Source organism: Orycteropus afer, unplaced genomic scaffold, assembly GCF_000298275.1.
Source record: "Orycteropus afer afer isolate SDZICR_OR568_19922 unplaced genomic scaffold, OryAfe1.0 scaffold00009, whole genome shotgun sequence".
NCBI lineage: Eukaryota > Metazoa > Chordata > Mammalia > Tubulidentata > Orycteropodidae > Orycteropus > Orycteropus afer.
Window position 1 is genome coordinate 11,981,122 of NW_006921596.1, and position 16,258 is coordinate 11,997,379.

The following is a 16,258-nucleotide window of genomic DNA, read 5'->3' on the forward strand; positions in this document are numbered from 1 at the left end:
AACACGTTGACCTCCCTGGGTGGAGGCCCAGTTTCAGAGTCAGATTGTAAAACTCCCTGCCGCATCAGGAACTCTCTAGCTCTGTGGCTAGCAGCTGCCTGAAACAAACGACTGCATCACAGAAGAGAAAATGCAACAGCTCAGGTTCAAATGGACACAAATGTCGGCCCTAAGAAAACTTACCTGGTCTAGAAGAAACCTCCAACGTCTTTCCTCTCAGGTCTTTTCTTTTCTTGTGAGGAAGGAGTGTGAGGAGTGAAGTGAACTATAAAATACATTTCCAAACAAGCAATGGATATTGGGAAAATAGCTAGACTTTCCAAAGTAACAGGCCTGTGCAATCTCATTCCTGTTACACCTTTTACAATGTGTTATTTAGCAAGAGATACATCATCATTTAGACAATTTCCTGGTATCTGGGGAAATGTTAAAATACATTTAGGGGCCTAGGTTGATAGAAATGCACTCTAAAATCACAGACACGGTACTTTGTTTTTATCTGTTGCAAAAAAAAATGTATTTGATTACTTAAGTAAAATTACAGTATCTCTGTTGTTAGTAAGTATTAAATGTTAAAAGAAATTGGACCCCCCCCCTTCCTTTCAACTTTCCAAGAAAGTGCATGTAACAGTCCAAGTTTTTCCTTTCATACCTAATACAAAATAAACAAATACTATACCTGCTCTCTGGATCAAGAAGAAGCATCTGCTCTTGTAAGGAACATATGTACATTTTAATGAAAGTGATATTTCTTACTGTCTCTATATACAAGAGCATCTACATTTTCTCCACTGAAGGTTGTTCAAGATGCTATACTTAGCAGCATTGTGAAATTCCAGCACACTTTTTCTATTGTGAATATACCTACAAGGCAAAATGTTACGTCTCAGTTTCAACTACCAAAACAACACTTGTATTTCTCTAAAGAATTCTGCGTGCTTATTACTGTACAGAAACTTATTAACATTGAAGACGACTCAAGTAAAATGCACAAGACAAATAGCAGTTCAAAACGGAAATGATTAAATCTATCAAAAAAAAAAAAAAAGGTCGAATTTTAGAATCAAAAGAAAAAAAAAAAAAAAGGAACCTTTCAGAGAACCACACTGTTCAGTCTGTACTTTCGGTCCTTGCCTTCAATCTGCTTCAAAAGATTAGACAATGTGTTTGCTGATAAAATTTTCCAGCAGGATTAAAGTGTACATTTATATACAGACTTTATTAGAGATCTAATGCATCATGGAGGCATTGCATCAACACCAGATTCATATTAAACTGGATATAGAAAATAAGTTAATGCCAGATTAAGACCGCCTAGCAGGGCAACTTGCAATTGCCATAAATGTTACAGCAAGTTTACAACACTCTAGTCCATTAGTATTTAGTTCAAAATACAGAAGACCAAAGTTAATGCTTGCATTCTGTTTGCAAAGCAAGGTTATATCACTAATAAATAAACTTTCTTAGAACTCTAGAAGTTGAACAAGGTACAAAAGGATGTCTTCATAATGATGTAGTTCATAGATCAGGGGGACTAGTGGACAGGGGATGGGGTGAGGAGGAGGCGACCGCAGGTCACATTCTGAACTGGAATGTTCTTTCTCAGGCCCGAGCTGCTTTAACTGGTGACAATCTCTTTGCTGTCCTCCACGAAGCGGGTGAAGTGGAAGTTGGTTCTGTTCTCACTGCTTGCCATTTTCTCCAGGCCGGCCAGAGGTGCATTCGGCTCTGAGTTCTGGAGCTTCTCCAGATTTCCCGTCAGCCCACTAATAGGTGAGCTGCTGCCGCTGCCAAGGCTTCCAGGAATTGGAGGGATGCCACCATTCTGAATGACGGAGATCTCATTGGCCTTCATGGCCAGCCCATTGGAGAGCGCTGCTGCATACTGATTCCAGAAACTGGAAGGATCTCCGCTTCCTGATCTTGCTGCCAAATCCTTCTGGAACATTTCTGGGAACTTGACGGGATTGCCTCCTAGAAATGTCATGGGGCCGTCCACAGAGAGCCGCCGGCCCCGCCGTGCGGGGGTGCTGTTCCACATGTGAGTGCCCATGTGTACCTGAGATACAGGGAGAAAGAGAGAGGGAGAGATAAAAAGGAGGGGTGGCAGGAGGGCAGAGGGAGGGAGAAGCTTAATAGTTGAATCTGTCTCAACTCATATCCCAACACGCAACAAAGCAAGTGGCCTAAATGTCTATTCTTGTTATGTGACAGACAGCGGAAAAGGTAACGGGAACCATCCACTCCCACTGACTAGTAATAACGCATCCACTGTCTGCAGCCCTGGGCCTCCTTCCTTCTTCTGGGCAAAGATGCCTTACTTACTCTGTTTTTATTACCTGTATTTAGCTTATAATGGCCTCAAGCAAGCCAGTGAGTAGCAGATAGCTCCTTTCAGGGTGAGAATTGTTATGTCCACTCTCATTGCAATGGTAAGTATTGTATCTGACACCCTTTACCCTATAAATGTTCTTTTCAGATGGGAAGAAAGTACCCATCACTGATTGCCCATTGGAGGGCCCGCGTATGGCGAGAAAAGCCAGAAAGTAATTATTCATCTCACATTACTGGCAGCAATCTCTGGAGAAATACTCTGTCAACAGAAAAATGTACACAGTAAGAGTGCTCAACTGTTGCTCTAGAACTTAAGCATATTTGCTTTATTTCCAACACATATCAGTAGGAAATGTTGTATAATCAATTATCATAATGCCCATTAGCCGGGCAGTGACGTTATTGTTTTTAGAAAAAGAAGCCATGCTGGACTGCAGAGTTATGAAAAATAGAGGCACATGCCTAAGAGCACCGTAATTATTAAGTGATACGGGCAGCACACAGGCCACATGGAGGTCTTTAATCAATACCCCATGGCAATGCCGGGCTGTCTTATTTGGTAGGTAAAGCAATTCATTTGGTGCACTTAGCAAGACAACAGAGATAGGCTGCTGCTTTGCTGGTGTACCAAATTATTCAATGCACTCTGACATCCAGCAAGCTGCAACCTGCCCTCATCCCTGCCACAATCCTGATGCGCACAGGCACCCCCATCTCTCCCCCACTAGCCCCATGTGGCAGGTTCCCTTGCGGGAAATCTCTCCCTGAATGCCTGGGCTGGGCTGCTGACACTCGGGGCATGCATTAGCAATCATCAGGGGCGGTGAGAAAGAAGGGTGATGGGGGGTGGGGTGCAGACAGAATGAGGTACCTTAAGATTGCCTTTTGTCGTGAAAGCTCTTCCACAAATAGTGCAAGCAAAGGGTTTCTCTCCAGTGTGAGTTCTCTCGTGAATCTGCAGGGCACTCGAGGAAGAGAAGGTTTTGCCACACGTGTTGCAGTAGTGCTGTTTGGGAGTTCTCCTGGGCAGAGCTGGGAGCAGAACTGGGGACGTGGCAGAGGATGACAGAGGCCCAGAAGGGACGTGACTGGTGGAGGTGTCCTTACTGTCCTGAGGAGAAACATGCACAAAGCCATTGACCTCTGTCTTGATGAGAGATGACAATGAGTTGGCGGGAATCACTGCAGAGTTCTGATTGGGGCCAAGGCTAGAACTGGGCTCAAAGAGCTGTGATGGTAGATCTCGCATCTGATGTGTCAACATGTGCTGCTTCAAATTACCCTTTGTGGAAAAGCCACGATTGCAAACTGTGCAAATAAATGGTCTCTCTTTGGTATGACTTCTATAGTGAATGTCCAAGGCACTCTGACAAGCAAATGTTTTGCCGCAAATATCGCAAGCAGTGTTTTTAAATTTACCCCGGTCTCTGAAAGGGAAGAGGATTCCCAGAGAATCTTCTTTGATGATTTTCTCTGCATGACTAGAGGTCAAATCCAAAGCCCCACCATTCACTGGGGTGGGAGACAAACCATTGGCAAACTCACTTGGTAACGCTCTCTGAGACTTCTCCTCGATGCTGGGTGACTTGTGGAACTCCTGCATGCTGTTGGATGGGGACAGAGCCTGCATGGAAGAGGTAGACTCTGAAATGGCTGGGCTCCCAGCACTTTGGCTTTCCACATCACCACCCACTGAGGACGAGTCATTGGTCAGGACATCCCCCTCCACGGACCCATTCTCCACCGACTTCAGGCTGGCCTGCAGCTGCTCCGCCAGGCCAGCGTTGATCATCTTCATCTGATTTTCCAAAGCAGCAATGCTCGACATTTCTAGGGGCAAAGGTGAGGAGGACAGGCTGTCTTGGGATGCATCCGCAGACTTGGGCGTATCAGGGATGCTGCCCTCAGGACAATCTTCCATGTTTTCATCCGAGAAGTTGTCGAGGTCATCAAAGTTTTTCTCATCAAAGGAGCCCGTGTCAGACTCCATGGACTCGGGGTAGCTATCAGTGACTGGGGTGTTGGGAATCTGGCCTCCCATATGCATTCTGATGTGCTGTTGCAGGACCACAGCATTTGTGAACTTCTTCTGGCAGATGGGGCAGGAATGCTGGACTCGGAGTGGGGGCATAGCCCGGTGGACACTATAATGAGTTTTAAGATTCCCTTTTGTGGTGAAAGCCCGGCCACAGATCTTACACTTAAAGGGCCTTTCCCCAGTGTGTGTCCGGTAGTGCATTTTCAAGGCGCTCTGACAACTGAGGACTCGGTGGCAGATAATGCACTCATTGGGATCAGTTGCCTTCTTGTCAATGTTCTCTACCAGTTGCTGCAGCTTGGATGTTTCTGATGCCTGAGCTGAGTCTAACAGTCCCCCAAAAGGAAACTTAGCCTTGAACTGTTCTGACATGAGCGGCAATAGTGGGTTGGTGAATGTGGCAGCACTGCCCGGGCCAGGGTCCCCAGCTGGGGAGCTCAGGGAGCTGTTGTTCACTGTCGGGACCAAACTGGTGACCACACTGCTTTCTTCGGTTTTGCCACTGGAGGGTGGCAAAGTGGACCCTTCAGCTTCTTCAGGGAGCCCACCTGGGTTTCTCGTAGCCGGCTCCGGGACCCCGGAATCACTTTTGACTGAGCCTGGTGGGCTGGCAGCAGAATGGCTGATGGGGATGGGGGCTGGCTCTTCCGTCTTGATGAAGGGTGTGAGGCTAGGGAGGGTCGGGGGCAATGGTAGGCCAACTGAAGTGGTCAGAGTGGGCAGGACTGGTTTGGTGTCTAGCCAGCTGGTGACTGGCTTCTCGGGGGGGATGGACATGCCGTATGGAATCCCGGTACTTGTGGGAATATTGTCCAAATGCTCAGGCACAGGATACGGGTTCATCTGGATATGAGGGTATTTCTCTTTGTGGCGCTGAAAGTGGACTTTCAGGTTTCCCTTTGTAGAGAACCTGTTTCCGCAGATGTTGCATTTGAACGGCCTTTCCCCAGTATGAGAACGCAAATGGATCTGCAAGGCACTGTCACTCCCAAAGACTTTCGCGCAGAACCTGCACTTGTGTTTGAAGAACGCCTCATCTGAAGTACTTTTCGCTTCGAAGGCAGTGACGTTTGGTGGCTTGCTTTTTCTTTGCTGGGCCAAGGCGGACAAGGAGTTTAAATCCTCTGCAGTTGTTCCGATGTTGGGCAAAGGGCTGGGGAAAATCGAGTTAGCAGGGGCCGGCTGAGGTAGAAGTGGATTAGATGCAGGACTTAATAAACTGCTTATTGCAAAAGCTGGTGAGGGTGCTGCTGAGACTGCTGGGGTGCTGACACGGGAGGCCCCAGCACTTGAAGCCACTTTTTCTGAGGAGGGGGTGGTCACTGCTGCCGCCAATATATTGATATTGGAAGAAGAGCCACTGTTGGATGGAATGATGGTGTTGCCAGAACTGCTCTGAGGTAGCTGGATTGGGGGTAGCTGTTTTACACCACTGATGCTGGCAGATTGGCTAGCGAGGCTCTGTGCTAATCCAGCTGCTGCCGCCAGCTGCTGAGATAAATGGGAACTTAGCGTGGACAAGGGGTTGGCAGATGTTCGTAAAGTACCTTGAGAAGGACTAGAAGATGTTGGCAAGTCTGTGTTCTGAGAAGCCAACAGCAATATTTGGTGACGGATCTGTTCGATCAGTTGCAGCTGGTGGATCTGCTGCTGCTGCAGAGCTAAGAGCTGCTCCATGAGGGCCGGGACGGCCAGCTTGCCTCCAGAGGTCCCACTGCACCTCGCTTCCTGGGAGAACTGAGCCACTGCCACCTTGGTGCTCTGGAGGTTCTCGATGATGACGTTGCTGTTGATCACAGAGAAATTGCCCAGTGTTGTCAGGTCCCCGAGTTGAGGTAGAGAGGTTGTGATGGCTGAGGTACCGGTGGAGAAGCTGCTCTCGCCGCTTGGCGTGGAACTACTGTTGCTGCCACTGGAAGTGCTGCCGCCGCTTTTGTTAGCAACTGGGGCCTCCACCTCCATGGACTCTTCCTTGTCAAGCCCGTTGTGTTCTGAAAGGTCACTGCAGTCTACTTGATCTGTTTTGTTAACTGTGTCATTCATTTGTTCATCGGGATTATCGGAAGGGGGGCTGGGGGAGAAGGTTTCAGGAGGGGAAGCAGGATTTTCGTTTACGATTAAAACCAATTGATTTTTAGTACAGTTCTTCTTGTGAAGCAGAAGATCGGATAATTCAAAGAACTCAGCACAGCACCTGCCACAGACGTGGGCGTCCTTGTTCTTAGTGGTTCGATTTGGTTGACCCTTCTCCGTGTCTCCTACAAATATCAAAAGGCACAGGGTTAGAGAGGAAGCCTGAACACAGACTCATCTATGACTTAAACGACAACAAAAAAAAAACAGGTTCATCAATTGTTTTCTACCTGCAAAACTGAACACTGTAGCCCTGGAAAACCAATCAATAGTAACCAAGACATTCATAATTAATTTTTAAAGAGTGGGAGGAATTCCTATCTATCTGGTATCTTGGAGAGTCATGGCCTTCAAATAATCCATCAAAATATAAAATACTATGAACTGAAGACATTGGTGCATGATAAAATTCCATAGCAAAATATTGATTTCCAATATTTTATACACCTTATTGTCGACTTGTCTGGAGAGTGTCCGGCAACCATTCTGAGGACTCATTAGGCTCTTGAGTTTCTGTCAACCTTATTCATTTTCAACTGATTCAAAGATATCTGTGACAGTTTGTTCTGTCACTAAACTAATTTGTAGTCATTCAAGTTCCAATCAGTTGTTGACAAGGGGGAAAAAAAAATGCATACCACCAAGCTGTAGACTGACAACTTGGAAATCACCTCCAGCCCCTACCTAGAACCTGAGCGGAGTCTGATCCATGACAAATACACTTTAGTCACATCAGTAACCAACACTCCAAGGCTGCTCCTCCAAGACCCAGCAGAATACAAAAGAGAAAGCACACACACACACACACACACACACAATGAGGAGAAAACACAATGATCATAGTCCATTACAAGGCCTGTCTGGCACCTATATATCACCCCATGGCATGTTTATTTTTAACATTAAAGAATGCAACCCAGGCTACCATTCCACTAATCAAGGAATATATGCCAATATGCTCCAAATGGCAACATCATGCCTCTAAATATTTCATCAAAAGTGCTCTTTATATCTATAAAAACTGGCACAAGATTTACATTTCTGATTAAACATCAACTTAAAGAGGGATGTGCAGTTACGAGGAAGCGCTCCCATGCCATAAGAAATCATTCTTGGTTTAGAGTTTGGAAATGCTTTGCAATTCTCCTTGTCTGAATGCCTTTAAAAACAGTTTGCTTTTAACTGTTATCAATTGTTTAACAGATTGTCCTGAACCTTTCATTATAAAAATCCCTTTATTTCATGTTTGTTTCCACTGGTTGCTCAGATTTCTTCTCGCTAAGATCCATTTGTAAATTAAACATAAAAATCTCTAACTCCAGGCTAACATCCTATTCAAAGACAGGATGGCGTCCCATTGTTTGCCCAGCATGGGGAACACCAACTTCTGTTGTACAAATGGTGTGTGGTCATCTTGGAAGGCTGTGGAAGGAAAAAAAAAAAAAAAAACTGTTTAATTCAAGGATTACCTCCCTGCATGCTTTTTCTTTTCCCCCAGAACTGAATCAGATAATAGGTAGTTTCCATGACTTCCAAATTGAATCTCCCAGAAAACTTGCAGGGGGAGAAAAAAAAAAAGTAATTGCAGTTATGAATAAATGCAAAAATCAAAATGCTGCTTTTCGGTGAACTTAGAGTCAACTCAAAAGAGCCATCCATTTGCCTTTTTATAGGAAACATCAAAAACTGATTTTTCATTCCAGAAAATATAATACCTAAGTGCTAACTTCTGAAAATTACTTAACTCTGTTTGCCTTTAGTGATGACGAAGTTGACTAGGACCCCTTGACAAAATATTCCAAATGCTGCACTTTTTATTCACTGGGAGTGTTACTTGGGTAGTTAAGTTATACTTAACAAGCTAGCTTTGCTAATACTCATCTTTGCATCTCCACAAGGGTCTAGTGCAAAACCCATTAACACTACCAAACAAATCTTATTGTAGCCAAAAATACCAATAATGATTCAGTTTTAATTTAATGTTTAATCATCCTAATTGGCACCAGATTCCTATGCACGTCCAAGGTGCTGTTGTAAGTACTTTGTCTCTCTTCTGCCTTAAAATCATATAAACAAAATATTAAACGAAATTCACTAAAGTTATGTTGCTTAACTTGGGACAAAAATAATGTGACAAAAATTCTGTTTAAAGCTTCTTATTTTGACAACCAATTTTAAATGATGCATCCATTTCAGATGCTTATTTTAAACTAGGAAATGCAATTCCTAATATATTCAACAGAAATGTTATTTCTTTCTCTTTGCACATTTCCATATGTAATGGTTATGTTTCCATCTACTTTTACAGCCAATTATGAAGGAACAAAAGCTATTCTGTTTGTTCACACATTTTCAACAAAATGCATTAAAACTATTATGTCAGCATGTTCTATTAAGCTCTGCATTCAGTGGAAAATACTTTTCAACCAGCTCACATTTATCAAAACATAAAGCCACTTTAAAACACAGTTTTGCTTGGTCAGCTGGGCTTAGACAAATAATGACAGATTCAGAACTAAATAACTAGCAAGGGAAATCAGAAAACTGACTTCATCAATTGTACACATTACAATGTAGTTGCTTCAAATATTTAGCACATCTGTGCTCACGATTAAAGGGTATTTTAATTCTTTATAACATGCAAACATCTGATATTCTAATAATGTATAGAGAAAAATAAAAGGAAGGTTACTTTATAGGATTTAGCCGATTATTACTTTCCTGCACTCCAAGTCTACATTTGTGTGGCCTCAAGACTCACTTGAGATTTTTCAAGCTGTTCAACCTGAACATTTTTATATTTAGGATTGTGCTAACTGGATGGAAAATATAGACACTTGGAAAAAAAAAAAAAAAATGCCTGCTGGCTTCTAAGACAGACATTGTGTTAAAAAGTTGCCATATTTTAGCTTAGATTTTCACAACATTTTAAGAAACTGACATTTGATCTTGGTATAGAGGCAACTAATTTAATTTCCTGATATTTATGAACACACACACACATACAAAAATCCTTATATCTGTTTTGATTTATATCAAAAGCAGGTGTTGCTACACTGTAATCAACTGTAATAGTTCTTAACTTTAAACCTATCTGCATTGTGAACAGAATTCCAATGAAACACCTTAAAAAAAAAAAAAAGACAAAGGTAAAACATGAGGACTAGTTTGAAATCTTTAACTACCAAGGGGAATATTTTAAGTTGTAAGAAAATGCAAAAAAAAAAAAACTAAACTAAAAAAAGCCCACAGCTAACATGTTCTAATTCATCCCTCCCCACTGGTCTGCTAGTTTGTATCTAGTTCAATAATTTGTACACAGGACTGCAACTGGTGACCCATCATAGTAAACATTGTTGCCCTGCTCCCTTGTACTATGGTGAAAATGAGGCGCCAGTTCCTTTCCAATGGATTCTGCATGCAAATTAATTTTGTAATCCTGTTCAGCTAGGAAAATTTAAGAAATAATGGTTTTCTAAGTATACATGCACAAAAAGATATTTTAATATTTTTATTTCTTTTTTGGGGGGGTGCAGGGGGAGATGATCTTATAGCTCCACCCAATTTATACCAAAATTCCAGAGTTTTAGTTCCTGTTTGGGTACATGATGCCCAAATCAAATTTGTCAGTTTCTCATCATCTAAACCAAACACTGTGGAATAGGAAGCAGAAGATTGAAGTGTTCCAGCATATTTGCAGCCTGAGAAAACAAAAATAAAACTATGCCCCACACACAGTTAGCCAGGAAAGGGGGGAAAAAAAAAAAAAGAAAGAAAACCAAACCAAACCAAACCTACTCTACACCACATTTAGCTTTCTTTTTTGGAGCTCCTCAGAAAGTCACTTCACTGTACTTCCCTTTACCTTAAGAGTGCCTTGACATTTTTAAATAGAACCCTTCACAATTTTGAGTTTAGAGTTCATCATTTTAATAGGCTGTTCCTTTCCGTAGACTCATTTGGAAAGGCTATCACAGACCTTTTTGATTGACCAATCTTTTATCTTTTTTTTTGCACAGACTTGGTAAAAGCCTGAATCTGGATGTCCAACTTAAGATTTCAAAGATATTTTAACCACTGAAACATATGCTGTGCATATTTCCTGTCGTGTCTAAAGTTTCCTCTATGTGATATGTAATCAAATGACAAATTTACTGGCACCTTCAAGTTCACTCAGTGTTCTGAGCTGGGTTAGTGTATTCTTGAGTGGAAGAACACAAAACAAGTGAGATTTCTGAAAATATACCAACATGTACAAGACACCGCTTTCCAACTAGTAACCCAAGCTCGCTGAAATGTACACAAAAAATGAAAGGGGGAAAATGTCTTCCCCATGGATGAATCAAACTGAACACTAGATGGGGTTCCAGTTGCAAGGGTTCGCTCACAAACTTCTTTTGTGGCTTTCCTATTCCAGTGACGCGTAAAAGAGAGACTCCTTAAGGCGAGATCTAAACTTTGACTACATAAACATTGGCAGAGGCACAAGAAACTAAATCCCTGTTGTTTGAGGGTAAAGCTGAGCTATGGGAACTACCTGTCAATCTTCCCCTTTGGGGGTCTGGCATCTGAGGGTGACAGGGGAATAAGGTTAGGAAAAGAAGCCGAGCTGATAAGGTGAAACTAAAATAAACTACTAACTTCCTGCTAAGTGACTAGCAAGACTTAATTTGGGGGTCACTGGGAAGATACTGAAGGACATATTATGATCTGGACCTTGTCACCTTTGCATGGAAGGAAGCTAGCAAAGGTTAAAACAGCTCAACACATCTACGTTTTCTAAGCCTGGCACACAAACTTTTTCTCTTTGGCAGGGGAGGGGTGTTGTCTCTGCGGTTAACTAACAATCTCCTCCATTAAACGATTCCATAGTTAGGAAGATGTCGCTAGCCACACCAGTATATGTGCTAGAAAACCTGGTTAAGATTGTCAAAGGAATTGTTTTGTTTGTTCCATGGAACTTGGCTTTTAACAATCTCAAAAACAAACAAACAAAAACAAAACCTTAACTACTCAGTTTTCCCTTTTCTCCCCAGGTTCCCAGTAAGATCTTCACATTAAAATTGTGGGTTTCTACCTGCTAAAGGATTTTTGTTGGTAAAGTTGAAGGAAACAAAATAAAGCCCCCAAAGACTACCCTATAAATTTGCACTTGTGTTCATAAACCAGAGGAGAAACTTGATGTAAAATAAACCACACAACATTCAGTATCACGAGTTCACTCGTACACACACAATCTGCCCGCCTAGCTAGACTTGGCTTGTTTGTGTGTGTGTTCCTCACATTTGAGGAAGTATGGGCAGCCTGACTCCAATCGCAAAAAACATTTTGCATTTTCTCATTCAGAATCTTCCATTATGCCACAAACTTAAAATAGGCCTGCTTAAACATGAATTCTTTCCAACAGCCTTATCTTGCAGGTGTCGGTTTTTCAAAAAAAGCAATTAATTATAGTTCTCTCTAACCTTTTGGGCCCAGAAATCAATGTGTTGCCATTAAACTGCTCACAATGAGTAAATTACTTTGATAAATAATAGAATTTCATTATTAATATAAATAAGAGGAATTTTTATGATTCTTTATACGATAAAGTCAATGTTTTATTCGCAATTTACGATTTTTACATTTTTCTTCCAATACTATCTTTCCCTTGAAAAAAAAGGAAGCACCAAAACACTTCCTTAACAAATGAATGGAATCTGAATAGACCATCCATGCAGTTCCAGGCATCTTCAAAACACCATTAAAGGAGGAAAAACCCAACATACACACACCTACAAAGTACTGAAGTCCAATTTCCAGTAAAGCACACACACATAAAATTAGAAACACTCAACATCCCTTCTCCTCACAATTACTTAACTGGGTACATAATCCTTCCAGTGGCAGTCATTTTTCTACAAGTAATTCAAGACTTGTTGAATATCATTTAAAAGATAAGTCATATTTGCCATAATTTTGGCTTCATAAGAAACAGCAAAATTCCCAAGTTCATTTTAGGGCATTCTGGCATTTCAGCTGCACCAAAGTACAATTAAAATATCAACATTATAAGACTGACCAAACAATCTTGTTTTCTTGAACTTGCTCTGATGGAGTTTTATCAGTGTGGTTGTTCACCATGGCTTGGGTGTCCCCCCCCCCCCAATCACATACAGACACCCAAACACACATGGACATGACACCCACAGCACCTCAGGTCCTTCAGGGCTACTGCAGCTGAGGTTTGAGAACTTTTCCAGGTCCCCTTGTAGGTAAAAGTCAGTCAATCTGACGGGCAGGCACCCAGAAGAGTAAAAACTGGATCGAATATGGAATGTTCCATATTTTAGATTGCCATATTTTAAGGCCATCTCAAGATATAAGGGGGGGAAATAGCCAAATACTTTGAATAGGGGTTTGGCTTCCAAAATTTAACACCCTTTATATATGTTAGGAAAAAACAAACACACACCCGCTCCTTGAGATGCGTGGATGCAGAGGGAGAAGAAAAAGTGGCTTTTTAAAGGTAACTGGGAGTCACGTCATGAACTCTCAATTCCTTTTATCCCACAAATATTTCTAAATGAAAAGGGCTGGGGTGTGGAAGGCCCTTTTGCAAGTCAGGTATTGGGGAGGATTAGTTGGGTACTAATATCTCCCCAACAAAAGGAGCCCTGATGTAGTTAGGCTGAGTTGGGCTGCTAACAGAAAGGTTGGCTGTTCAAACCCACCCAAGTGATCTGCGGGTGGAAAACCTGGCAATTCCCTCCAGAACAGATTACAGCCTAGGAAACTCTGGGGCAGTTTTACTCTGTCACAGGAGGTCGCTATAAGTTGAAAATCTACTCCACAGCACCCTACAACAACTGTATTTCACAACACTAAACCCTGTAACTCTGTTACAAAATCTACCCTCTAGGCAACTTCGCCCAAACTTATTGTTCAACCATGTAAAAACAGTCATAACCTAAAACCATTACTACAGAAGTAAAAAGAGGAGGGGGTGGGGAGGGGGAATGGAAGGCGGTTGGGAGGAAAGTGTTCCTACAGTGCTCCTAACAGTTTACAGCTTCTTAGGACAATGAGCCAGCTTTTGGGGATAAAAAAAAGAAAAAGAATGAGAAAGAAATTAAAAGGGAGAAAAAAAAGAAAGAAAGGAAAGTCCATTCAGTTAATTAACTCACCTCAAAGCTCAAATAAACTAAAAAATAATAGTACTAATAAATAATAATAGTAAGAGGCAGTGAACCCCTTTTACGCTACTGCTTTATGAGAAGTCTTAACTATTAAAAATTCTTGATTCAGAAGGCGAGAGATAGAGTAACCATTATTTGTCCGCGCAGCCCGGGATTTTTTTTTTAAGTGGGTAAAATTAATACAAATTTATAAAAAAGAATAATAAATCTGTCTCTTTTCTCTCGTTTGTTTTATTCGCATACAAACTATGAACTCTGACAGCGTTTCGCTGCGGAAGGTCTCACCAGAAACTTTAGGAAAGAGGGCTGTGGGGGCGAGAAGCAGCAGAACCAGCTGATAATACCGGGACAAATACCGGGAGTAGCTGCTACGGCCTTGCTTCATTTCACCCCGATTTACCCAGCGCACTGGATTTTGTCTGGGGTGGAAAGCGGGGTTCGAGGGCTCTTTTCAGCGGACTGAGAAAATCGCAGAGGTTCTCGGTAAGACTTGAAAAGCTTTGAGAAGGAACTAAGGGGGCAAATATTATAAACAATTTTCTTAATCGGTCACTGGGACCCTTGTTTCTTGCAGCACCCCACCCCCCCCAGCCCTGCCCCGCCTGGCGTCCCCTTTTCCGACCGTGGAGTAAAGGGAGTGGGGCTCCCTTCGCTTCGCTGCCTGGGTTCTTATCCTGTCGCTGTGCCCCAGCTCCACCTTAAGCGGCAGGCCTCTGGGGAAGGATCTCCCGGGCAATGGGCCCCGGCCGGCCTCGGAGTTTGGTAGGGAGAGAAACCGATGGAAGACGTGCTTCTAAACCCTGTCGGGGTCCAGCTCCATCCTTTGAGCCCCAAAATACCTCTTAGTAAAAGTGAGCATCCTGGGAGACATCCCGAGGCGCTCAGACCCCGCTAGGGTTGCCCCGCGTCCTTCTGGCAGCCGGGAGGCGAACACAGTGCCCGGCTGACCCGGCGAACAGAGCCCAAGAGCCGTACTGTCGCCTCGGGCGTTGGGCCTAAGCGTCCCGAGGCTCCTAAGATGAAGTATTTTAGGGATATGCAGGGATTCGAGGTATCCTCCCTCCGTACCCCAAATGTTATGCTCTGCCCTGACCTCTCTCACTCTCGACCGTAGGTCCTGAACACAAACTTTGTTCTGGGCTTGTCCATTCCTTTCGGGGCCCCGCAGAGGTCGCCTCCATCGGACAAAAAAAGTGCCTAAGTTTCAGGGGGTTCTCCTCCGGCTGGATAGCCCCAACCTTAAAAAATTACCCCCACGAGTCCCTCTTCGACCCACATGTAAGTGCGGGGTCCCAGGATCCCCAGTGGGCGCACGCTGTGGCGCGTCTAAAGATTCATTGGGGTCGGGGGTGCACGTGTTGGGAGAAAAGATGCCGGGACAAACTTGGGTAGCCAGCCCCCGGCCCCTTCTTCGTCCCCCTTCTCTCTGTTTTGGGAGTAACCAGCAGCAAAATGCACTCTCTACCCTGGCCGCAACCTCAGCGCGTCAGGCGCAAGGCACCCGGACACAGGTCCCCACCTTCTTTCAGCTTTGCACCCCAAAGCCGCTCCATTCCGGTGCGCGGGCCAAAGTAGAGTTTGACCCGGGGGCGTGCAAGGAGCTCCCCCCACGCTCGGAGTTCAGCCCCGAGAACCAAGTAAACTTACTCTCCATTTGCAGAAGGGCTGGGGGGCCCGGGTACGGCGCGAAAGAGCTGGGTCCCGGTGGCGGGCTCAGACAGCCTCTGTTCGCACCCGAGCCTCGCCAGGGCCCGGCAGCAGCTCGGGCGCCTCCCAGGCTCCTCGCCCCGGAAAAGCAGGGACCGAGGAGAAAGGCAGGCATACTCTCCCTCCTCCCAACTGGAGAACCCAACAACTCCGGAAAGATCCTGCCGGGAGATGTGTTTGCTTTCCCCAGGGCAGGGGGGAAGCCAAGCAAAGGCAAATTGAAAATTAAAAAGAAAAAGAAAAAATGCCGAGGCTACAAGACGAGCGGGGGTACGGGGGCGGCGGCGGGGCTGGGGGCACGGGGGCCTGCCCGCGTGTGCGTGGGTCTGAGTGTGCGTGAGTGTGAGTGCGTGTGTGTGTGTGTGTCCGCGGCGCGGGCCGGAGCACTCACCATCTCGCCGGGGGAGCGAGGCCACTTCGGGGTCGGATTGGAAATGTTGAGGCTTCGCTTGCTTCCTCCGCGACATGCTGGCTCAAACATCAGCTGGGGCAGAATAAAAAATTACTAAAAAAAAATCTTCTCAAAATTACGGAAATCGAGCGGCTGCGGCGGTGGCGGCTCCCCCCGCCCGCCGGCCCGCCCGCCCCCTCCCCGGCTCCCCGGCCCCGGGCGCAGCGCGCATGTGTCCTGCTATAATTATGATTATCAATAATGCATTGCGATTAATCATAGAGGGGCTCTTTGAAAGGCGATTGGCACCGGGCCAGCGCTATTCAAACCCGCTCGCCTTAATCAATTAGTTCGTGATTTGCTGCAGACCCCTGTCTCTCCGCGCGCTGGCCCAATAAGCCGGCCGCGGGGCTGGCTCTGCACGCCGCGCCGCCAGAGACTGGGTTAACCCTCTTCGCGACCGCCCGGGACTCCGCG

The 16,258-nt window shown here is 44.5% G+C and overlaps 1 protein-coding gene across 1 annotated transcript; it reads right to left on the reverse strand.

Annotated features, from left to right (window-relative positions):
• Positions 1-1,618: 1,618 nt before the first annotated feature.
• Positions 1,619-15,857, reverse strand: SALL1 (spalt like transcription factor 1). The gene is made up of 3 exons (XM_007947029.1): positions 15,782-15,857; positions 3,206-6,630; positions 1,619-2,059 (listed from the first exon to the last, which is right to left on the reverse strand). Exons 1-3 carry the CDS (start codon positions 15,855-15,857, stop codon positions 1,619-1,621), a joined length of 3,942 nt encoding a protein of 1,313 aa, XP_007945220.1.
• Between the last annotated feature and the right edge of the window lie 401 nt (positions 15,858-16,258).

Excerpts from the sequence above, each read along its gene's own strand:
- SALL1 (XM_007947029.1), bottom strand. The coding sequence starts at position 15,857 with ATGTCGCGGAGGAAGCAAGCGAAGCCTCAACATTTCCAATCCGACCCC. Across the intron at positions 6,631-15,781 it reads CTCGCTCCCCCGGCGAGATG|GAGACACGGAGAAGGGTCAA; the intron begins GTGAGTGCTCCG and ends TGATATTTGTAG. Across the intron at positions 2,060-3,205 it reads CGACAAAAGGCAATCTTAAG|GTACACATGGGCACTCACAT; the intron begins GTACCTCATTCT and ends CCTGTATCTCAG.